Below are 25,865 nucleotides of genomic sequence, written 5' to 3'. Positions count from 1 at the left end.
AAACGTGTCTTGAGAATTCAAGTGGTTCAAAACAAATCGTGAGCTCTGTTTATGGCGCGTGAAAGTGTAAACCCATATAACGGATTGTGTCACGGCACTATAATACAATCTCTTTCTCTCTCCCTCTCGGTTACATCTCAAGTTGTTTCTTCGCTAACACTTTCTGTTGGAAATAAACTAGGAACTTGTTCAACGATATCACGCAGTTTTTATTCATGCGAGAGTCATTCGTCGTTGAGAGCTATTAACCTGTCGGCCTTAATATTATCAAAAACTTTCTACGTTCAAAATATTTTTAGGAAAATTCCTAGCAAAGAAAAGATTTTTCAAATTGTTCTACCGATATCTCATAATATTCTGAGGCAAATTACGATAATAGTTTTAGATTAGTAAACAAATATGATCAGCCTGAATAATCATTGAGAATTCATATGACTTTGGTAATTCGATTGTTCTGATTTCTTGAATTAAAGATTACCTTGTTCTTTTCCGTCGCTCAACAATCGATATTCGGGTCGAATCATTTAAATATAATGATGACTTTTGACATTGAATCTCTAATATATTAATCATATTTTTTAAATTCTTCTGCGCAGGTAATTCTTCTGCAATGCATTCTATTACTATATGTAAAGTATATCCTATAATATTATATATAATTCACGTTTGACAATGTAAAATATTTTATAAATATTGTTAAATTTCTGAATTGGAATTAACGCAAATGAACAAGAGGATAATAAAACTTTTACTATCATTAATAAATGTGTTTATAATTTTAAATTTGTGCGCTTATAATTTTATGACAACGATCCTTTGAAACAACGCTGGGGATAAAAGAAATGTCAAATGAATTACTGCTGACACATAATATAACACTTGAAATAAGAGATTCATGTTTATCTATGAGCGAGATTTTTATTAAAAAGAAAAGAACTGAAAATGAAGATAAATATATCAAGTCAAGGAAATTTTATAAATAAAAGATTGTGCAAGATATTACTTATGAATATATATATACTTACATGAAGAACAATATGCGAATTTTATGTTGGAAGAAACTATCTTTCTTTCTTGAAATGATTTCGATTTTATAATAAGAAATTGAAGTTCAACATTAATTAATGCTACTGCTGAGAATAATTTTAAGACGATTACAAATTAATGAGAGTGAAAATATTTATATTCTGATATAGCATAGATTATCTTTCTTATTAAAATTTTTGTACGTGATAGATAAACCTGCGACTATAGCAAATAGTAAAAGTTTTCTCTTCATTTCTTTCTATTGATCACATATTATCCCTCGCTTGCTATTGTTAGATGTGTTCCCATTTTCAAACATTAATATTACATAATGATATTTTACTGTAAAGTATAATATAAGCGCAATTCCTTCACTATGAGGAATTAATGGCCGCAGGTGTACGTAGTAAAAATGAAATATAACAAATAAAATATGTTGCTAGTCAAAAAAGATAAACTGAAATTGATAACCGGAAGTTTTAAGTAGGGAAACAAAAGCAATGTAAGTCACGAAGAGAACGAATAAATTCTTTTGAAGGACTTGAATTAGCGTTCTCTCATAAATGAGAGTATAAAATCCTGCAGTGAAGTCCAACAGAAGAAAATTATTATTATTTTCGTAGATTATGAAAAGGAAGAGAGAAAGAAAGTGGTGAAGAAGAAAAAAGATGGAAATAGCAAAAGCGACATCATTGCAACGTTGATTTTTATATATATATATATATATATATATATATATATATATATATATATATATTCACTTTGAGAAACATACTGGTACAGAAAACTCTTACAGAATCCAATTTTCTGTACTAGAGTTACCTCGCTTTTCCATCGTGGGAAATTCTCTAGTCGCTTTGTACAATAGGTATCAAAAAATTTGTGGGAAAATTTATTGATGTCTCAGTCTTATCAAAACACAATGTCATTGAAGAGGTTTGAAATGGCAAAACTTTTGACAAGTTCAGTTTAAACAAAAATAACTTTATTACGATAAAATAGCTAAACCACGAATCAATGCTATCTTACGAAAAAGATTTCGTATTGTTAATTTAATTATTAGTTATATTTCAAATGTTTCAAAATCTATTTCTCTCTCTCTCTCTCTCTCTCTCTCTCTCTCTCTCTCTTTTGTATAGTTATTGTTTGTGTTACGCGCTTTGATGGAATATAGCTTATCTTTACAGTTCGAAAGTCAAAAGAAACTTTGGAAAAATAAAAATATTAGCCAGCCTTCTCTTGTGATTTGTGTCTGTGAAGCCATCTGATATATAGGCTGTCATTTTGTGTTGATAATAGAAAATATCATAAACTTAAGCTAAACTGAAGCTAATCTACATATTAAAAAATATTGACGAATTATAGGTACCCGTAATATAAAATTTATTGTCTGCAATTGGCTAAAGTAAAAAGAGAAAAATAATGAACTTTTAAAACGATTATATTAATTGTGATCTTATTAATTATTATTGTAAATTTAGATGTAGGATCTCGTAATTCTTATAACAATTTATTGTCTTTCTATTCTGTTTATACGTGTACAACTTGGATGTTATTTGTATAATAGTTACAGTCCAAAAATTCTATTTTGATGGGAGAAGAGAATATCGAAAACGAGTCGTGAGATGGATTCGATCGAACATTCATATGCCTGGGGTTGCGGATAGGTTGAATATTTTACACATACAATATATTGATATATTTTGCGATGATAGACGTAAGAATAGCAAGATAGATTTTTGAATAATATAAATTTTTTTCTTAATCCGTAATAAATCGTGATATGCATTTGCATAAAAATAATTGTTATGTCCAACGATTAAAATAATGAAAATAAAAGAAAAAAAGAAATTTATCAATTTTAAAAGAAACGTTAAACACTTACAATAGTCATTTTTGTAAAATGACAATTCAACGACTTTGCTACCTTTCTCCTTTTTAACTAGAGCTTCGTTTCTCGATTAAAGGATGCTTGCAACTGCTAATTGGATAGACAACGCGAACGTACATCATGGCGGATTCATGGTTAGACGGCACGTAGAGAAAACAATGAATCTTGTTAGCGGTGAGCTCGTGAAAAAGGATTAATTGAAAAAATGTTGAGATTTTGTGCGCATGCTTGCTCGTGAAAAAGAAACCAAGAAAGAGAGAGAGAAAGAGAGAGAGAGAGAGAGAGAGAGAGAGAGAGAGAGACAAAGAGAGAGAGAGAGGCAGAGAGAGGAAAAGATAGGTAAATAAATGTATTTAGAAAAAGAAATATAGAGAGAAGAGGAGATAGGGAAGTTTTTGTATTTTGATGTTGGTTATTTTCATGTTGGTTGGTAAATATCAGTTTTCTTATGCCTCTGTTATATACATTACTTTCTTCATTTACTATATAATCATTAATTATTTAACTTTTGATCTGAAACTTTCCGATTAAATAGCGAGTTATCGACTTAGCATACAATATTTTATGGATCTGAAGCATACAAGTCACATTAGACGCATCGTTATTCTGAATCAGAATTTGTTTTCCTCCATTTTCTTTCTCCTTCGCAATTTTCTTTTCATCCAAAATAATTATAACTAATTAATCATACGGGCCAGTAATCCTGAAGAATCTCTTATTTGGTCAGATCCATTAAAAATTTAACTGTCACTTTTTTCTTTCTTTTTCTTTCTCTTTCTAAAGCGATTCCGAGTAATTTATTCACCACCGCCCATCATTTCTTGAATACATAAATAATAAGGGACAAAGTGTGATTTTATGTATTTCTTTTTAAATCTGATTTAATTTAACCATTTCGAGGACTATTCAATCGTCGAGATTTGTTCATTTTTCAAAATGCTTAAACATTTTACTTTGAAACGCAGTTTTTACTAATTACTTAGAAATCTATTAATTAATTGATAATTTTCTAATGATTCAAGATAAATATTTTTATTGGTAAAAATTAATAGACATCTTTCAAAATACCTTAGGGCATATAAATGAATTCAGATGAAGCTGTAACATGATGAGTAGATAGGTACAACATTTTAACATACAAGGAAGTTCGTTTTGTTAATTTAGAAATGCCCGTATCTATTTTGCGAGTAAAATTTCCTTTTCTGTTGCAGTATTTCAGATACATAAATTTATATATCGAACGAATAACTTTACTCGATAATTCATGTCGTAACTTCTCTTGATAAATATTCGTAACGTTGTAATGTTACTCATATTTTATAAATTACCAAACAGTGAAAAATATTTTAACATGAATTTCATTTCCATAAATTTTTGAAAAAATTCATAGAAACTATATTTTCTGAAGAGTTTGTGTGATATATTCCAAATTTAACGGACCGTTAGTTGTATCGAATAGTTCGTGTGAGTTCAATTCTCCATACGCGATACATTTAAAACCAAAACTCTTTATCGGACGCATCGATTTTAGTTTGGTAGTAGCACCGATACGTCACTCGTGAACGTTCGACACTTTTGACAGAGGATGAACACACTCTTTTGCGTGGCTGGTTCGGTGAGCACGTCATGAAAAAAGAGATAGAATGAGAAAGAGTCAATCCATCAAATCAGTCGGACCGAAGGAGTCTTAATATATTTGAATTTCCTGCGAGATTTAGCTGCTTCAATGATGGATAGATAAGCCTCTATGTATATACAGTGAGAAGCAATAGTAAAGCCTAATGAAACTATTTTTGTTACATTTTTTTTCGTGCATCTTGATATCATTTCGATATAGTAATTAGTTTTGATATAGAAACGAACGTATAATATATTCAGACACTACTGATATTGTAAATTAAATCATAATTAATCATAATATATACAATAATTAATCGTTTGATTATCATACAGTGCAATCGTGCTGTTCACATTTTATATATAATATAATATATGTATATATATATATATATATATATATATATATATATATATATATGTATATACATATTTATGTGAAATCAGATCTTGTCTGTTCAAAGTGAAATATCACAGAAGATCCTATTATTGCTTCTCATTGTACCATACTGGATTTGGCCTTTTTTTCTCTCTCTTTTCTTCCATTACGAATCCATCCGTGACACGTTCCACTTCTTGCACTCTCTTCCACCATGTTTATCCCTCTTTCTCTCTTTTTCCCTTCTCATTCTACCGATTTCGTTCCGCTCTACCCTTAACGGCACCCCACTATTTTATGTTCTCTGCAAACAATCACCGTATAGCCAACCCATGTGTCCGATACTTTCGACCTCTAAAGACATACGTTGACCTTTGCAGGACGACGAGTTAGAAGCTTCGACACGCTACATCGAGTTTTAACTCTTTTCGCTTCGAAGGATGCCTACTTTCTGGAATCTTCGTTCTAATTCAATCCAATATTTTATCATGATATATGTTTCTATATACGTATCTGTTTAAATCGAAATATGTTTATGCATTTTTTATTTTCAGAAATATATATACATTGATTGTAAGAGAAAGAGAGAGAGAGAGAGAGAGAGAGAGAGAGAGAGAGAGAGAGAGAGAAACAAAAATATAAAACATAAAATATAAAAATTTAAAAAAAAATAAAAATGAAGATTATAAATCATCTCAATATGATGTTGATATAGTCACTGCTTCTCTTCTTCGTTACACTATTTATAACATTAGTGAAAAATAAATGAACACGTCACATTTAAAAAAATGATGTCAGATTTAACTGGGGTCACTTTACATATACTCACGTGTATATGTATCATCTTTTAATGATTTTGCAGTTATATCACTTTCTAATATTTTATATGATCATTGTGTAAGATTTTCAAGATCATAATATATATACTTCGTAAAGTATAGTGTAGTGTTAAGTTCCCTTCTTTTATATTCTAAATATAATTTTATATTATCATTTAGTTTTTCTTCATTATATCTTAATAATTTTCACAAATATATATCTCAATCTTTAATTTCATAACATTTTGTCCGATTTGTATATACCATAACTATCAAAATCTTCTCTTTTGTTCAGAGAGTTGAGTTTTAAATATATATATATATATATATATATATATATATATATATATATATGAGTTTTAAAAATATATATAAATATAGATATTTTATATCGTATTCTTCAGTTCGTGTTGCCAACAACGTCCTCATATTTCCTCTAATGCGAATATCTCATCAAACAGTACTCAGTTTCCAGCTTTTACTAGCTGACTGACCGACAGTAGATTAATTCGCACAGACTAGTAACATATAATACATTTTTAATAGAGATATTTCTTTTACTTTATTCTGTTATTGTGATTATATATTACCTTTTATTAACTTTATATTACCTTTTACCTCTGCTTTTTTTTATCTGTTTTTCTTTTTTTCGGCTAATTTTACATTCAGATTATTATCATCTTTATTTTTTAAAACACTATTCGCGTATGATATACAATCAAAAAATAATAAAATATTGTACATTTATTTGATCGTGTTTCTGTTCAAGTGGAAAATATTGGAAAGTAATCGATAAATTTTTTTTCTCATTTTAGACCCAAACTTTAAGGAACCAATTGCCAACGTAACTGCCCCCGTCGGTAGGGAAGCGATTCTGTCGTGTGTCGTACAGGATCTGGCGGGATTCAAGGTAATTTAAACTTTTAAATTAATGTAATTATAAGTGGCGCAATAGAATCTTTATGATGTTTTCACCATCATAGAAATTTTATTAAGCACAAGGCCCGTAACACTCGTAATTTCAATTTGTTGTTTCTTCAACGAACTTTGAAAATATCACGTTTTCAACAGACTATATGAGATTTCTTCCCTTCATTCGTTAATTAAAGGATCCTGATACCTATATCATTACCGAGTATTTATGATGTAAAGTTTTAATTGGTTATATCTAAGAGAAGAAGAGAAAAAGAGAGAGAGAAGGAAAGAAAAACAGAACAGATTTCTATGTATTTCGTTTCTCTATTTTTTACTTTTATTGGAAACTCGGCGAATTCGTCGTACAAATTTCGCTTTTACTCTTCATATAAGGCTTTTATAGAATGAGAGAAAAATTGATGATTATCCTGAAATATGAGTATCCTCTGAACATCGAGTCACCCAACTTGCGATCCGTTAATTAACTTATATCGTTGCTAATTGTCAAGCATAGTCCACACGAGCGTTACGTATTTCTATCCGGCTGTGATTTGTGGGACGCTCGTTATGATTAGAATAATTAGGTCGCTGTATATCTCGTTTCGAAATATATTTATCGCAATAAAACGAACGATAATGCGGCAATAGCTTTATACGGTATCTGGCATTTACAAAATAAACTGCGACTAACGTTATAAATATCGTGTAGATAGGTATATATAATATATTACATACACACACATACACACACAATATCCAAGCACCAATGTAAATACTTAGAGTATGTGGAATTTTTTTTACGGTAAAAATTGAAGTACGCTTGAAAATTAATGAAGAGTTCAAATACAATTATCAAAGACATTCGATCAATTTGATATCGATGTAAATAATTTTTTACTCAAGTTCACGTATGACGATCTCGAATGTGAAAGGGCTAAAGGTACAAACAGGTTGCGCGTGGAATGAGTGGAAAAAGAAAAAAGAGAGAAAGAGAAGAAAAGGAAGGGTTTGTGGTTGTAAACGAATTAACATTTTTCAGCACGAGTTTTCGTGTCTAATTGGAGCCACCGAGAATGAAGTGCTCTCTTTGCCTTAAACATTTTAGTTGATTCGTCAGACGGTAATTACGAATGAAGGCTAAAAAGCGAAAACGTCAAATGATTCTCAAAAGATGAGTATCCAGTTTTATTCTGCTTCTATAATTTTGTTAATTAATCAAGCGAACGCAGCCACTTTCTCTACAACTCATCGTCGTAGTCATCGACAGCGGGAAAAAAATTCTGAAATCTACGATTATAGGGATTCCTTTTCGAGTTTATCTCTCTTTCTCTTTTAACGTAAATGGTTAAACGAGGTCAATAGGCTAAATAACTTTAAGAATGTCCACTCGTCGTATAGTCGAAGAGACTTCCATTTCAGAGAACTTCTTAAAACTGTCTGCCTTTTTTTCTTTCTATTTCTCTTTCTGTTCTTACCGATAATTAATCAGGTATAGGATACATATCATATCTTCTTTTCTCTTTACTATTTCATTTAACAAATTGAATTAATTCGCCGACGACTTCTGAAGAGAACTCGAAAGAAGGAGGCCATAAAGGAAAAAGATTTTCATTATGTATTGGAAGAAGTGACGAATTCTTTTCATTTCGTTGAGCTCGCACGATTCTTGAAAAAAAAAAAAAAATATTAAATTAATAAATGTCGACACTTTGGTAATGAAAAAGGCGGAAAAAATATGTTGTCAGTTAAACAAGAGATCAACCTTGGACGCAAATACTCAAGACAAGATAGATGTTTTGATGCTTATTAAAGGTCAGCGTTGACTCCCATACAAGTATACCTATATATATGTGAATGTATATGTATATATATATATATATATATATATATATATATATATATGTATATATATACTTCAGTTTCTTGTGACCTTCATTTTATCCTTTATGCTGAGAGATCGCACGTAAAGGATAAGACCTGTATGCACGTATAAACGTGCTCAGGGTTGGTTCAGTGACTCGGTCGTTTGCTTTAATCAACCCGGCCACGGCGAAGAAGCTCGCAAGTTGGTCGATCTAGGGATTATTATTCAAATACGACCAACGGTTACCTATGTACGTACATACGTAGCTATCGAAAAGAAAAAGAAACGAGTAGAGAGATAATTGAGCCTCTGAGAATTACGGTGGTACGTGCTGCTTCGCTTATTTCTGTGTTTCAAAAGGCAAAGGTTTATAAAAAATTTCACAGAAATATGGTACAGCGTTAGCTTTACGTTTATATGTTTGGCTCCTGTTTCAGAGTTACCAACTTTAAAGCTGGATTTTCCATTAAAGGAATCGTATAAACAGGAGAAATAATTTTTCCTCTATAAGGAGAAATAATAATATTAATTAAAAGTTCTATTAGCGATAAACTATACAAAGGAAGCAGAATTTTGCTTATTATAATACACATGATTTAAACTTGAAATCTGCTTAATAAAATAATCAAAGGAAATCTTTTTTGTTATATCTTTTGAGTGTATTATAATAATACATACATTATGATTGTGCGATTGTAATCTGCATCACATCTCTTGATATTACTTGTTTGTTTTCTTTAAATATAAAAAAGAAATCTCAATTTATTCAAAAACGCGTATCGTTACAATTCTTTTTCATTCATATTTCACAATCAAACTTGAACGTGCTGAATTGTGTGGTCGTTAGTTTCTTAGTTCACTTATTCATTCTACTCTATTATCATTTATGTTACTTTTTGTGTTTTTTTGTAACAATCTTTTTTCCATCTTACTTTCTACGACCGCGTATTGTGAAGAGTACTTATTTTCAGTAATTTACATGAAAAATGTGCCAGAGTCTTTTATTATATTATTTATATTTAGCATTTCTGTTAAAAAAATATTTTCAATTAGAGTATTCATTGTTTTTCCTCTATTTGCACTATCCACTTATTGCGTGTGATAAGATAAAATGATTTTAATGATACTATCAAAGATAATTAAAATTCACAATTAAGCAGTGTGACACATAAGTTAAATCAGGATTTCTGTGGATATTTAATAAGATTATTATATATTACAGATTTAGTATCTATTAATTTCTTTGACATACGGTAATATTTTATAGATAACTCCATAAATTCTGATAATTTATAAATTACTTTGCTCAACATTCGAGAAAGAGAGAAAGAGAGATAAACAAAGAGAGAGAGAGAGAGAGAGAGAGAGAGAGAAAGAGAGAAAGGACAGAAAAAAGTAGTGAAGTAAAACCATTAATTTCTCAGTGGGGACTCTCGACTTTGCAGCTTCGAAGTCTTTTACTCTCTCACTCCAACTTTCTTTCCTACTTTCGAAGATGGATTTTAAGCAGAGGATTGGAAAAACGAGTCAGACGAATACGTTGAAGGATCATCGAGGTAGCGGTAAAGATAGATATTGAAAAGTATTCATCCTTCCTCGACTATGACTCGTATGAATTTTAAATTGACGTATTTATGAAGATACCGTTGAAAATCCATGACAGTCAGCTTTTACCGATGTCGTCGAAAAATATGCAGACGGACACTAGGATCAGAAAAAGAAATATATTGATATGTCTATATATATATATATATATATATATATATATATATATATATATATATACATAAGTGTGTGTGTGTAGGTATACCAGGTGCCACTGTGAAATGCATATAATCACGAACGCTTTTAACTTTCCTAGTGGTCGCAAACGGTGATCCTCTATTACCATCGCCCTTAGAAAAGGGTATTAACTTCTCAACGCGTAGGAATTTTACGAGGGACTTTTTATACGTGAAAAAAAGTTAGACAAGACTACTTATGCTGTTTATTTAAATAACTGCGAACAGCTAGGTTCTCGCGGAAGATCGTGCTTAAAATTATATCCAAACAAAAAGCGTGTGATTAAAAACGTCAAATAGTTAATATCGTGAAATTAGAGATATGAACGACAAAAGTCATAATATTTTTCTATTTACTATTTCTTTCATTAAGATTATTTAGACTATGCTATAACCGTTACTTTGCGACATTCTCTTTATACGCTAATTTGATGTAAATTATTTGCAGGACACTGTATATATATATATATATATATATATATATATATATATATATATATATATATATATATATATACAGTCATAACCATTTTAATCGTAATAATTAGTAAATGTTTCATATCGGGCGATCAAACTAAATATTCCATCATTTATTACTAAACACATCTGTCATCATTAATCAATCGCCAATCTCTATTATTAAAACTAATATATCATATCAACGAAGCTCACGAACAATTTAGGTACCCATCACTTTTGCAGTTATATTAAAATATAAACGAAGCCAAAATCGTCATCCTGCGTCACTCACCACGATAACAAACGTCGCTTTGTTGTAAAGTTTGATAGTAAGCATCGAGCAATGAGAAGCATACAAATGCGAGGATAAGTGATACAATTCGTAATTCCTTTGCTCTTGGTTATCAGAATCGAGAAGAAAGACTGGAAGCTAAAGGATAGAAGAGAGGGAGGATGATAGTGGATAAATTTATACATAATATGTACCAGTAGTATCGGGTTGTTGGAGATTGGGGGTCGGATACCAAGCAAGGACTTTGTTATTGCTCACGGATATAATGGCCAACGGTTGCGGCTTTTCTCTCGGTTTATGGTTTTCCCCGAGAACTATCGTCGCGGTTTGAATTTTAATTGTGAAATTCCATAATATGCGTTCGGCTCTTCCTGCCAGCTCACATAAGCATTAAATATAGTCTCACTTATTTGGAGCATGGTCCGATCGTATGAAACAAGTTCGTTATCCCCGATAATAATCTCTATCTAATCGTGCATCTAAGCTGATCGTATTATTACATTGAATTTTGTTAACTATATTTAAAATGTTCAATAGAAGAATTAAGTATGGTAGTTGACGACATGTATAGTAGCGTAACACCATGAACGGGATATATAAAATATGTAAGAAAGTATAGTAAGATATTATACGAATAAATAAAATAAAGATGGTGAACGACGATTGTCACAAATCATCTTTTGTGACGGTTGAGTGACTAAATACAATCTTGGAGCGACGGCTCTTTATATTTATCTAAATCTTTTTCTCTCTTTCAGAATTATTCTGTAGAGAGAAATCGGCTTAACAAAGATGACAATCTCTTTAATAAAGATATTTAATAAAGATGATACTTGTTACATGACTAAATACACTGTAATGTAAATTATGAAATGTAATATATAATGTCTCGAATATATTTTTTCTATATTATACTCATTAAAAATATAATAAATATTGTAATATAATATGTATATTTATTTTCTCTGTAATTTTGTTAACAAATTATGAAAGACGTTAACTATGAATTTTAGTGGTCTCTTTTTAAATTATCATAGAAAGAATAATTTGTGTATTTGTTTTTGGTTCCTAGTTTTCTCTCATCCGAAAGTAGTTACTTTCAGAACCGGTATAACTACGTGTCTATTCTCAAGCGAAAGCGAGTTTATCTTTTATTTTCGTATTCAAAAAGTTTTGTATTAAAAAACAACATAATTTTTTGATTGTTTTATCATTTTATAACTAAAAAGTTATGATCACTGCTCTATGCATTGACAAGAAATTTTTCTTCTTATTTTTATATATTTTTTGTCGATGAAATAAGTGAGGAAATAAAGAAAAAAAATTCGTAATTGTATTAGATACTTTATAAAATTTGCTACACTATTCCAACTGTTTCACTGATTGTGAGAATTCCAAGATTTTCTTTAATAGGCCTTTCCTTCCGTCGTTCTTCGAAAGCTCTTAGATTCGTTTGCACTTGAAATCTCGGCCTTCTCTTATTCGATTTATTATTCTCTAGAAGTAAGCGAGCAACCAAGTTATGCAGTTTCATCTCAACTATCCATTGGAAGATACTAACGATTCAGCAAGAATGAAAGAAAGAGAGAGAGAGAGAGAGAGAGAGAGAGAGAGATGGCGAAAGAAAACGAGCGAGCGTGCACTCGACTATATTTGAAATCGATTCGAATCGAAAAATATCATCAGGGCATTTGATCATCATCTTCAGACAGATTCAACTCATCAACTTTCGGTCCACGAAATTCCATTGATCATTCTTCCCTCTTAAATATCGATGCATCTGCTAATTTTAAACTCTTCCACTCGATTCAATCATTTCATAACGAACACAACCGAGTATCATTATAAAATAACGACTGATTTCTTTGGTTTAATTCCACTTATTATTATTCTCAATAATGAATCGTTTTTTCAAATTCCATTTATCACTGATCTTTGAAAAATATCTTTAGAAAAATATTTATTTTGGCAATACTTCTATTAATCAATGATTTCTACCCTATTTACCGGTTTAACATAGAATCTTATAATCATGTATTAGTATTGTTTAAATAAAAGATTAACTCGTTCGTGTACTGTATTTTTATTGGATAATATAAAAAATATCACGCAATGTGAATGTATACTTGAATTACAATAGTTGCAATAACTTCTAAAGGAATAATCGTCGAAATAATTAGAGATTTATTGATTCTACTTATTCGGCCGTTCATATCTAAAGTGAGATAATAAATTAATAACGTGAAAATAGGTCATATCAGATATCGAGAATAAATGTAAAATCAGTAATGAAATATTACTTTTTAGCAAATAATTAATTTTGGAATTAATATCATATTGATGTAAATGTAGGCCATTAAATTTAACTGGACAGTGAATACATTGAAACAAACATTTTAAATCTCCATAGATTTGGTAAAAAATATTTATTTAATAAAATAATCGATACTAATGTCTATTCACTTCGTATAACTCACTGTTATCCGTCAAACGAGACATTTCAAATAATGAAATTTTGAGTGAGAGAAAGTTTAACAATAAACATCGAAGAAAGGCAATAGCGTTTGTTTGTCGACAAATTGACGTACTTAAAAGTTTAAGTCAAAGGAAGATTAGTACGGCTAAATTAACAAAGACGAGATACGCTGACTTGTTTGTTGTTGTTGATCATCCCTGAGTAATTCTTGTCACCATAGCTTTTTTCATTTCATTAATTTGTGCGCTATTAATTCATTTACATCATAAGCTAAAAGAATTTTCCTAGCTATTATCACCGAAGCGCAAATATGCACTCTAGTTCTTTATACAATCAAAAAAAATTTGGTGATATGGGCTAATTTTCCACTTTTTCGAATGATGCAAATGGGTTAAATGAAAGTAAACGAAGACAAAAAATTAAAGTTTTGGGTAGAGACCACGCTCGGTATTAATATGATATTTGCTCATACAATTTCTGCAAAGAAATATAATTAAGGAAATTGTACGCACGTGTGCGAACGTTACTCCTAACCAGAAGATAATGTTTCTGAGGCCTTGAATATGGCGTAACGTTTAACGAGCCGAAGGAGGCCGGAGAATTACGGAAAACTTTTTTACGCAAAGTATACCAGACTTTCTCACAAGGAAGTATAAATGGAATTATTACAATGGTATGAGTTATGAAGATTATGCAGACTTCGACTCGATAAATTTTGTACAACAAAAAAGAAGGTAAAAAAATACGCAGAAATTTCATTACAAATAAGTTTAGATATAAATAGATCATTGATAAATCAATTGTTTATAATGTGTATTTGTATATAATGAGTATTTTTTTTTTATAGAATTTAAATTTATAAGAAGACTTGATTTTGAAGGAAATATCTTTATCGTCCTAACTCATCTCGTCAAACATTATAATTTTTCCTTCACAAATATAATTACACATTTGTTAATAATAAGTAACTAAAAACGATATTCAAATATACTCATTTGAAAATTTCACTTCTTATTTTATTTTTTTTAGCGAACGAAATAGATTTTTATTCGCCTTAAAATACATCGTCCAAGAAAGAGAAAAAGAAAAAGTTAGAAAAGAGGAATGACGAGAAACGTTTGAGAGGTTCGATTGAAATTTTCTTTTAGCGCGTCTTCTTAATTGCACTGTCTGGTTGTGAGCTTCGACTCTATAATTAACCGCGAGTCAAAGGATCGTACCACAAGATAATGGTTGGAACGAAAAGCCACAGGAAAAGCTCGTGTTCGCGATTACGCGTAGCCAATTACCTAGGTAGATCTAAGAAACAGCTAATGAAAAAAGAAGAAAACCTCACTCGGAACGGAAGCATGATTCCTATTGCGTCATGGCTGTGTTGCTCCCTGCGATTTTCAAATCACAAAATTTTCCGTAATCAATATTTTTACGTAAGATAATCTATGTGCTCCTATGAACAAATGAATTATTTCCTTCAATTGAAGCGATTCAAAAATGATGATTTCAATGTATCTGAGGAAAATAATAGACCATCGCGACAGTATTGTCTCGTGCTATATTAATTTTGATCAACAAAATTCGAGATAGATGAGCGGTATCGATTATACATCCAATGAATAATATTGTATTTAATTAACAAGATGATTCTTATAATTAGAATAATCGAATATTCTAATTATATTAAATATTAATTAATAATATCTAACTCTTACTAAATTGAGAATGCACTTAATGGGCTTTCCTTTTGAGTGGTGTTTTGAAGCATGAATTTTTATTAAATGTTTAATCAATTTTCGAATTTCTTCCTATAACAAAATTTAAATTATCTCAACAGATTTTAAGGTGTTGGATGCGATTTTCTATAGAGATTTAGATGACAAATTAATCTGTATTTTTCTATTACTTATAATCTGGTAGAACATGGTTAATATATCGTTTAAAATATCTAAAAATATTTCCTATTTGATTAGTTGAAATCAATGCTTCAAAGTCTTGCTAAAGTACATTGAGTATGTGTTTGACCAAGACTTTGAAGACTATTAATTGGCTCTTGATGGGATCTACGTCTGCATCTTAATCGATTCTTTATAGGTTCTTGTAATTGCATAGAAGAAAGGTTTGCAGATGAATATTGATGTATATAGTACCCAATATTTTTATTACGTATTGACATAGCTGAGCGCCAATTAAACTCGACCCTGTTTCGTTTCTACACTATTTTTCGTACGCGATATCGCATGATAAAATCATTTGCCTAAAAGAATTAGTTAATGAATGAATTAAAAGAAAAGAAAAAAACAGAAATTGAAAGCTTCAAACATATCTGTTTTACAGAATTATCGATATTAAGCCGTAACGTTGCCTTTTTCAAGCACTCCTTTGCATAATCTTTATTTTGCCAAATTGTGGTTTCCAGAACAATAGAGAGAGGAAGAAAGAGAGAGAGAGAGAGAGAGAGAGAGAGAAAGAGAGAGAGAGAGAGAGAGAGAGGGAGAGAGAGAGAGAGACAATGAATAATAATGTTTGTATTATTCGCATAGATAATGGCTTACTTTCGATATTATCCTTGAATAATTTATCATATGGAAATATGGAGATACTTTTTTGAAAAGAATTTTAGAGAAATATAAGATAACGAAACTAAATACAATATGTACAATTTTGAAAACTTAATAATATTTAAATATTACTTTAGATTTCATTCTATATGAAATGAGTAGTAGAATGAGTCATGTAAATGAATTTAAATGAATATTATGATATAAATATGTTTTGGTATCTATTAAAATATTAGCGTTAGTATGAATATGCAAGAATAAATATGTTTGAGAGAATGAAGGATTATTAAACAATGTCAAAGGACTAGAGAAGACTATTTAAATTTCTTATGGAAGAATATTTCAGTTAATATTTTCAAATTTAAGTTTAAGATTATATTAATGTCTACACTTACAATAAAACATTTTAATTTCTTACTAGTATTTAATAGAAGATTTAGATTTTTGAATATATTCTTAAAATATGAAAATGATTGCTGCGTTTATATCCCCATTATTAATGTATACTACAATAAATTATCTAAAACAGTTATTCATATTTATTAACAGGATACTGTTCGAATAGATTGAAGCATTTAATTCATATACAATCGATCCAGTGATATCCAGTGATTGTCCAGTGACAATCGAAATATAAGATTCAAACTAGCGTTACATTCAAATAACATTGCCTTTTCTTTTTTTTTTTTTTTAACGATATGTCTTCTATATCATGTTTCAATAAACGCCACATCGTAAAAACAAATTACGCTTTTACGATGTGCCGTTTATTTATCATACATTTTCTCAATTATTTTATTCATTAATTGACCTACGAGAACAAAGCAATTTCAAGCGCACTGAATTATGAAACTAAAAATGCTTTGAACTGACGTATAAGTTACGGAGGATGAGTTTTTGTCTTTGAAAATGTTTGATACGTCGTTATAACGATGCCACGGAGTAATTTTCCTAACAAAATCTCTATTACATGCTATTAAAAAAGCAATAACTATTATAAACGGTAAAAAAATAAAATCAATTATAAAATCAAGAAAATAATTTTATAAAAGTTATTTATAAGTAAGACGAATTAGCCTAATTTAATCAATTTTTTTTACTTTTTATTTCATACATTTAATCAATCAATTTGACTTCCAAGAAATTCACAATATTAATCTATAATAATTATTTTTGTCTTTCATTAAATATTCCATATTTTCTTATCCTAATAATTCGTACACATTTGGCATATCTGCTTTAACATTAATTATAAAAACGAGAGGGCGATTTCAAGAGTAACCGTTGTCGTTCAATCATCCAAATAATGATAAGATAACCAGCCATGAATTAGATAGAAACAACGGAATAGTATCTTCCTGATGGCCACGCGGACTTTGGCACGTTATGCTGTGTTATTTGCTCGAAACAGTATTTCAAACGTTATTCTCTACGGGTAGGAGGACCGATATGAGGTTAGGAAGTAGTAGAAAGGGAGGAAAGAGGAAGGAGAAGATAAAGGGAGCAAGCATAGGAGGTTGTAGGAATCGCAGCTGTATGACATTTCGTAGTGACATTTTGGGCAGACTCTTGGGATCGCACCTAATGCTCCACTGTTCGTAGACTACTTTGAAGACCTTAATTACCGTAATATCCCCGTCATTATGGCGAGTTACCATGTCTTGGCCGGGCCCTAGCATCTCCTACTAATTGCACAGTAGATATTTCGTTAGGTACTGCCCTGATCCTTCCATGCATTTTAGAGTTTCTACCAACGACTGCATTAACGTTTCTACTATCGTCGATCTCCTCGTTGTTTCTAAATAGACCACCCATCCAACAACACCATCCAACCCAATCCCCCGAGTCACCCACTTTTTTTTTTTATTCCTAGCCTTATCTTTTGTCTACGTCGCATGGCAAAACTCTTTTTATGATCGAGAAAGTAATATGCGAGGAGGGTGGCAATTTCCAAGAGCGTTTCGAATCGTCGTCTCAGTTTCTTCGTTCAGTAAAAGGGACGTTCTACTTGTCGAACGACTAATGAAAGTGAAGCCAGAGATGGTTGCTGCTCGTAAGATGGACGTTTATGTGCTCGCCCAACAAAGTGTCGGTAGTTTTAAAACCAGCGAGGACAGCTTAAAACGTTTTTCCCTGTGTCCGAGTCAATCGATTTTAGCTTCCGTTTTCCATTGAAGCATATTATTTATAGAAATTTATATACCATTCTTAATTCTAGAACGTAGAAAATTATCTTACTCTTACTCTAAATTTGCACAAATCGATGAACAAATTGATCCGTTACATTGTGTAAAGTAGGCTTATATCTTCTGCTTATAACGTCTTCTTTATCTTCCATAAGAATTACAGTCGTAATTCATCGTAATTCATCGTAATTTCCTTAGCCATCGAACAGCATTAGGAAGCGAAGGTTCTATTGAAGGAGCGTGTACCTAATCTAGATTTAGAGCGCAACTTTCGAGCCACTTGCTAGCACGAAACGTGGAAACCTAGACGCAATGGAAGATGGACTTCCTATGTTTCCTCATAAAACTGCCATTTACCTTTCAAACTATATATATCAAATATCGACATCAAAACGGACATGCATATATCAATATAAATATAAGCTCTATATTTCTATTTTCCTCATTTCTTTCTTATTAGAAGATAGTTTTATTTGTTCATATGATTTCAATTCTTTCTCATCCTGTTTCTCATATTCACATTATATATACATTTACATTATTTTATATCTTTTTTTTTTTTTTTGATACATTTTTAATTCTATATCAGCTAAATGCAATAAATATATTTTCTCTTCCTTTTTCTCTTTCTAAATGTAAATAATTAATCTTGAGAAATATTGAGACAGTTCCATCTAGAGATTCAGATGAATGTGATTGCCACCTACGTTCATCTTCGTTGTTGTTATCTTCGATATGAACTATTTCTTTTCAAAACATCTGGCAAGAAAGATAGATAGATAGATAGAGAGAGAGAGAGAGAGAGAGAGAGAGAGAGAGAGAAGTGAACTGTCAAAAAGTTTAGCCTGTAGAAAATTGAGAAGTACGAGCGTGTCAGACGATACTAGTCGCGTATATCGAGCGCGTGGGATCAAGAAAGTTGCTTGGCTTAGCTCGTAACCGAGTGGGGATATATACTCGTTTATATATAAAAATGAGTTTGTGTCGCATAGAAAAATTTATGTCATGGGTTAGCAAAGTCTCCTCCCTTACTTTTCTTTCCTTTCGAAAATAACGTTCTTTTTTTTTCGAAGAAACCATCCTATGAAGTGACGGTTAAAAGTCGGTCGAGTCTTATCAAGTCAATCTTAAAATTTCTTTACAATCTCATACTCTAAGCTTTTCGATTTTTCCCGCGTTATTCTTCGAATAATCCTTCCGAGCATAAAATCCATACTCAAAGTCTTTATGACTTTCCTAATGATCCGATCGCTCCACTTGATTATCTTCCACACGAAAGCATTAAAGAGAGAAAACAAAAAGAAAATTATTATAATATATGAATACTGTTTAGCAAAATGTAAAGGAAACATTTTTCTTGAAAAAAATTAACCTATCATCCCAAGATGAACTGTCATTTCTAGGTTTGGTAGTTATAAATAGTTGGCTATCATACATGGTGTTATACGGTATTACGGAAGTTACATACATAAGTCCTGGATGCATTACAGAACATTCTACATTCATGTATACATGTACATATACACATGAAATCTGTTCCTAGTTGCACGTGTGGATATGGCTATGGAGTTTCCATTCATCGAGTCGTGGATATCAAACGCAATAGTTCATGGCACGCTTCCGACTAGGTGCTCGGACCGGTGTTCAGAGTGCTGTTGGTGCTGCTCGGACTAGTCCTCGATCTCTACCTCCTAATCCAACTACCCATCGTTTCACACCGGTTTCTGGCAGATTTACAGGGCCGCGATGTCTGATATCTGCATCCTAGAGTCCGCACGACTAGCTCTGCCACCCCTTTTCAACCCTTTCCACCCTACTCTCCGAGCCGTTCGCTTCTCGTCAGTCGGCGAACTTTGTGAAACCCTCTCGAGATCGTTCTTCGTTGAGTTGGCTGTCCGACTGGCCAGCTCGTTAAAATCGTCTTGATGATTAGCGAGATTTATTATTTCCAGGATTTCTTCTCTTTCTCTCTCTCTTTCTCTTTCTCTCTCTCTCTCTCTCTCTCTCTCTCTCTTTCTCTCTCTTTCTCTTACTCTTTCGCAAGAATTATTCTCTTTTTGTTCTTTTTTCTTTTTTTATTTAGTCCGCTCTTAGGAAAATCGAACTTTTTAAGGGAATGTCGATAGGCTTTTCAGACGGATCAATTGAATTAATTGGAAAAAGGATCACTTTACCGTATTTTTGAATAATGGCCGATATTATTAAAAGTATTAGTGAATTTTTAATATTATTCTCGTGCCATATCAAATGTAATTTCAACAAGCATTACTCAAACGAAATTGTTTTTATAGAAACGATATCGTGTACGATGTTTCTTAAGACGATTTTTAAGAACACGCGATGAAAGTTTGTGATCGAAAAATCCACTATCAGATAAAACTAATCGCGTAGATCACTAGATCAGCGTCAATTGTGGCAAATGAGATTGCAAAGAAAACCGAGATAATGCGAAATAAGCACGGCATCAAAATGAAGTAGCATCGATGCGGTAAAAACGTTGAGGAAGAGAGAGAACTCTTATCGATGATTGCAGAGAGCTCAGAATAATCTATGTTCGTATAATCATATCATCGTAATATGTATGTCGTATGTGTGTATGTGTGGATATGGTTAGGCGTGTAGATATGTAAGTGTGAAATAGAGAGTAAACAACAGAAGACGCGGAAATCAAAACGCAGACAAGATACATTAGTATCACCATTACTCACATCTTTGTGATATATCGAGGCCTATGAAATCATTCTAATCCTCTTGTATAGGGTCGTATGTCGTAACATCGAATGGTTTATATCAAGCTCGCTTGTCTCTGAATGCTCTTTATCACCGACGTCCCATATAATCGTTCGGGAATGCGTAACCACCAGTCGGCAAGAACGTGCAACGTGAGCGAAACGCAACGCAAAGAGAAAGAGGAATGATAACGAAAATATATTTTCTCAATAGTAATAGTATAGAGGGCATCATAATGGCAAAAAGATTTACCTCGAAGGGTCAGAAACGAAATGTTTCTAGTTCGGTGACTCGGACTCGAAAAGCGGTACTCTTATTCACGTGTATCTCATAAAGGTTTATATATTTCGAAGGGAAATATACGAAAAGAATGCAAAAAGAGAGATTTTCAAATTATAAACGTAAAACGAATTCGGGAATAAATATGTCTGCGCACGATGATAGCAATTCCATTATCCGTCGCCCTTTGAACGTGAATTCTAGTGCACGTGCGTACGAGTACAGCTTGCACAAAGATATTACATAAAGAAGGTATGTATATTCGAATATGTGTACTATGAGAGAAGAGAGAATTTCAGGATTGACGGACAAAACGAGCTTAATGTGCCAGCACATTTTTTGAATAGCCTATCTTGTCTATACTTTTTTTTATACTTGTCGACTTTTTTTAACAGTATGGCATTTTATTAATACTTTGATTTATCAAATCTCATCTAATGTATTTTTGAATTAGTTCTGGTTGTTTCACATAACGAACATCTTTTTCGTGCTATTGATCAAAATTAGGAAAAGTTTACCATTCAAATTCTTTCAAATATATTTGTTATTATATTAGGTGGACCGGAAAGTAATGTCGCTTTCTTAAATTAAATTCAAACGAACAAGTTTTTATTTTTAATCACAATCAAATATCGACATGCGCAGAAACGACATTACTTTCTGCTTAATATTATTATTAATTTATAAATATAAACTATCCCTCAAAAATGTTTTCATAAAGTAATGAAAGAAACGATGAAATGTATAATTAATAAATATAAATGTTAATAAAATTAAATATACAATTCATATAATTTCAAATCACGTAAAGATAAGAAATTGGAAGAATATAACTAACATAAATGAAAAAGTTTTAAAGATTGATTGTTTGATGGAACAAATTTGCAAGGATAGAAAATCGGATTATACCTGCAAATATTGAGACTTGTTTATTCTAAAACGATAAAGAGGAATATTAGTGCGAATATTATGTAAAAGTATTACATATATAATTATAAAATTTATTATGCACGGAGATTAAAATTACTAAAAATTATACAAAGTATAATGTCTCCTTATACTGGCACATGCATCACCTTTATATGGACAAGTTTTATAATAGCATTGGAAATTCTGAAGATTTATGACAAAATAAAATAAGAATTTGTAGTACAATTAGAAAGAATAGAGGTTTATCTTAATCTTTTTAAAAGTTAAAACTGAAGAAAGGAGAATAAAGATTTCGAATAAAGAATGATATATCTATTGCTGCTAACTTAACAAATCAAAAAAATTAACAATCAAAAAATGGAGGTTCGAATAATTTCTACCATTCATTTAACTGAAACGAGAGAAAGCAATAACGTAAACTGGAAAAGCCTGAATATAATTAAAAAGGTCAATATCCATTATTAAATATAACAAATATATGAAAGGCGCTGATCAATATTTTTTCCATTATTCCATATTGCAGAAAATTAAAAAATAGACAAAGTGAGTAAATATGTATTTATTGAACTGTGTCCTATTTAATACGTTTGCAATGTACAACTCAGTGCATGAAACCAAAATGAGATACAAACAATTTCTTCATTAAGTTGCATATCATTGGACAGCTGATGAAATTCCAAATAATGAAATGGATATCGAAGTACTGAGATCATTTACACAATAACCTACAAAACTCGATCTTTTTGGTAGACTATTCATGGGTATGAAAAAATATGTATCAGAAAAAATTGTGGGAACAGGAAAGAGAAAAAATCTGCAATGGCGTAATTCGGTATGCGTGACTAGTAAGAAGCAGAGCGAAAACTGCTATATTTGCAATTTTATTGTATACCATTTCACGTAGAAAAATTGCACGATATTACATTTTGTATTATTTTTAATTTTTTATTTTGCATCGTCAGAGTTTTAAATGTATTGTTTTGTAAATTTTAAATATATTGTTTTATGTAATATTGTATGTTTTCTTATTTTTTAATAAAAAAAAATTGGAAATTAATAAAATAATTATAAGTATTTTTAATTATAAATAAAAGATATTTTTTATTTACTCAAATAAAACAGTATTTGATGAAATAATGTATTTTTTTTTTTTTTTTTTTTTTTTTTTTTTAAATAACCTATTATCATGGGTAAAAATGTTCGATCCCAACTAAAATTCATGCCGAAAGCATCAGTAACACAAAAAGTGTCAGTAAATACGAAAAATAAACTTCGACTCTTAATTAATCAGTTTAATTCTATAGAGACTGATATAAAAAAAATACACATATTTATAATTGATTCTATAAAGTATAAAATTCATTCCGTAACATAAAGTTATTAAATTTAAATTTATATTTTATATAAATGAAAGCATTTATCAATCACTTAAATAGATTAATTTATACTATACCGTTTTCGTTTTAAATTTCATCGATTTCATTCATTGGATAAACCAATCCGAAGATCGTGTAAAAAAGATTATAATCATACAATTCGTTGTATAACATATGTGTATGACATGTCATTTATTCATGCATAAAACAAATCAACGTAAAGATGTCAAATTCGTAAGCACATTTTCAGTTCACTTCTTCTAAAAAAGGAATGAAACGCAACAAATATGTTGCAACCGAAGTCATTAATGATAAGGGATGATAAGGAAGGCGAAGAGGAAAGTAAAAAGAAAATATGAGGAAATTGTTAGGCGTAAAATGATATGGAAAAATGGTTGGTCTCAAAAGAATACGAGAAACGTTGAAATAATAAAATAATGGGATAACCAGTTACGACTGCACAGAGATTTCATAGTTTTTTATTCCGACGGTCGGGTGAGAAATCACGAATGAAAAATTATAATTGATATAGATGGAACGGAAGCGCAATAGTGGGAGATGTGCTAACGTAAGAGAAGAAGAAAGAATAAGGGGTTGAAACATTTCGAAGTTAGGTGAAAAAAGTGGGTTGGTTAGAAGGTGGAAAAAAGAAAAGAGAAAAAGAGAGAGAGAGAAAAGAGAGAGAGAGAGAGAGAGAGAGAGAGAGAGAGAGAGAGATACAGAGAAAGAAAAAGATGGAACGGTTGAATCAAAAATACAGAGCGCACTGACTAGAGACTTATAAAATAACATGGGGAAAGTGGAAACTCGGATACAAATGAAAAGAAGGATCGTTTTCTTCATTTCTAAAAGTTTCGCTTATCCTTCCTCTCTCTTTTTCTTCCCGTCTCTATTTTAGCTAATTAATAGTTAATTATTAATAATTGGAAATGTCGATCATTGTTTATAAATCGATTGTGATATGTAATGATAGAAATAATTATATTATTTATGCATGTGGCGTCACAGTACATAATTATCTCAGGAAATATATATTTACATAATGAACTACTACCGGAAAGATCGTAAAACTTAGTGAAAAAACTTAAACTTGAAACGCGTCACTCGGTAAATTAAACATTATTACGCAAAATTCAAAGTCCATAATAATTCGGTAAACAATAAACTCTGTATAATTATGACTGCATAACTACTACATGTCGCTTTAACTTTCTCTTCTGATGCACTTTTCTCCTCGTACCGTTGACACCTCGAAATATTCTTTATTTCATTATTTCTTTTTTATTATTTTTGTATTTTTGTTTTATTTTGTACTACTTTGATTAGGAAAATGTTTTGTCTATGTAATATGTATTTTTAAGATCTTTGAATATTTAGTTATGAAACGAAAAAAGAATTTTAATAACTTTTTCTTTTTTTATTTTGTTATTTAATGTATCATTTTCATCTCTTATCATATTCTCTTTTTCTTTAATGACTTATTAACCAATTATCTTAAACCATCTTTTTTAATTTATACTCGTCATATGGATTTTGTTGAACACTTTAAGGATCATAAAACGAATTTTATCTGATATCTTTGATGTCATCTGATTCAGTAAGAATTATATTTGTGATTGTAACGCTAAAAGGTAATTCGAATTTAAATGTTAGCAAATAGCATTGCTTCACTACCTTAATTGTATTCGCAGGTGGCATGGTTACGAGTGGATACGCAAACCATACTGACGATAGCAAATCACGTGATAACGAAGAACCACAGAATCTCGGTATCTCATAGTGACCATCGTACATGGTTTCTCCACATACGGGAAGTCAGAGAATCTGACCGAGGATGGTATATGTGTCAGATCAACACAGATCCTATGAAGAGTCAGATTGGTTATCTCGAAGTTGTCGGTGAGTATTATTCCTATATGTCTATCCTTTCATCTCTACACATTATGTACTTCATCTTATCGATCGTGTTTTACCATAGGTCCAGAACAATCGAATGAAAGCCGCTTTGCACGTGTGACACTATTAATAGTTTACACTATTCAATTTTGTCTTTGATTTCATATTAGACAGATTAATCCAGGCTTAGTGACATACATACGGATAAATTTATTACATATCTAATTTGTTATCTTCTTTAAATAATATATTTCTCTAAACGCTAACAAAATAAATTTACTATTAAATCATTAAAAGTAATTTTAATCGAATATCATCTAGATAACGATAATTTTTTTTATATTTACATTTTGCTATTTCGAAAATAGTTCGAATTGTCATGTTAGCTCGAAGAT

At 30.8% G+C, this 25,865-nt stretch overlaps 1 protein-coding gene across 2 annotated transcripts in view; it reads left to right on the top strand.

Moving 5' to 3' along the window:
* The window catches only part of LOC124948350 (neurotrimin-like), a 155,867-nt gene that overhangs the window by 86,519 nt on the left and 43,483 nt on the right, over positions 1-25,865 (top strand). For both annotated transcript variants that reach the window (XM_047491835.1, XM_047491836.1), the window contains exons 2-3: positions 6,547-6,641; positions 25,266-25,473. In XM_047491835.1, coding sequence (XP_047347791.1) covers positions 6,547-6,641; positions 25,266-25,473 — 303 coding nt within the window. The remainder of the gene's footprint in view (positions 1-6,546; positions 6,642-25,265; positions 25,474-25,865) is intronic.

This window comes from Vespa velutina, chromosome 4 (genome assembly GCF_912470025.1).
Source record: "Vespa velutina chromosome 4, iVesVel2.1, whole genome shotgun sequence".
NCBI classification, from domain to species: Eukaryota; Metazoa; Arthropoda; class Insecta; order Hymenoptera; family Vespidae; genus Vespa; species Vespa velutina.
The sequence above is the reverse complement of the archived record's forward strand: the minus strand, read 5'-3'. Positions and strand labels throughout refer to the sequence as shown.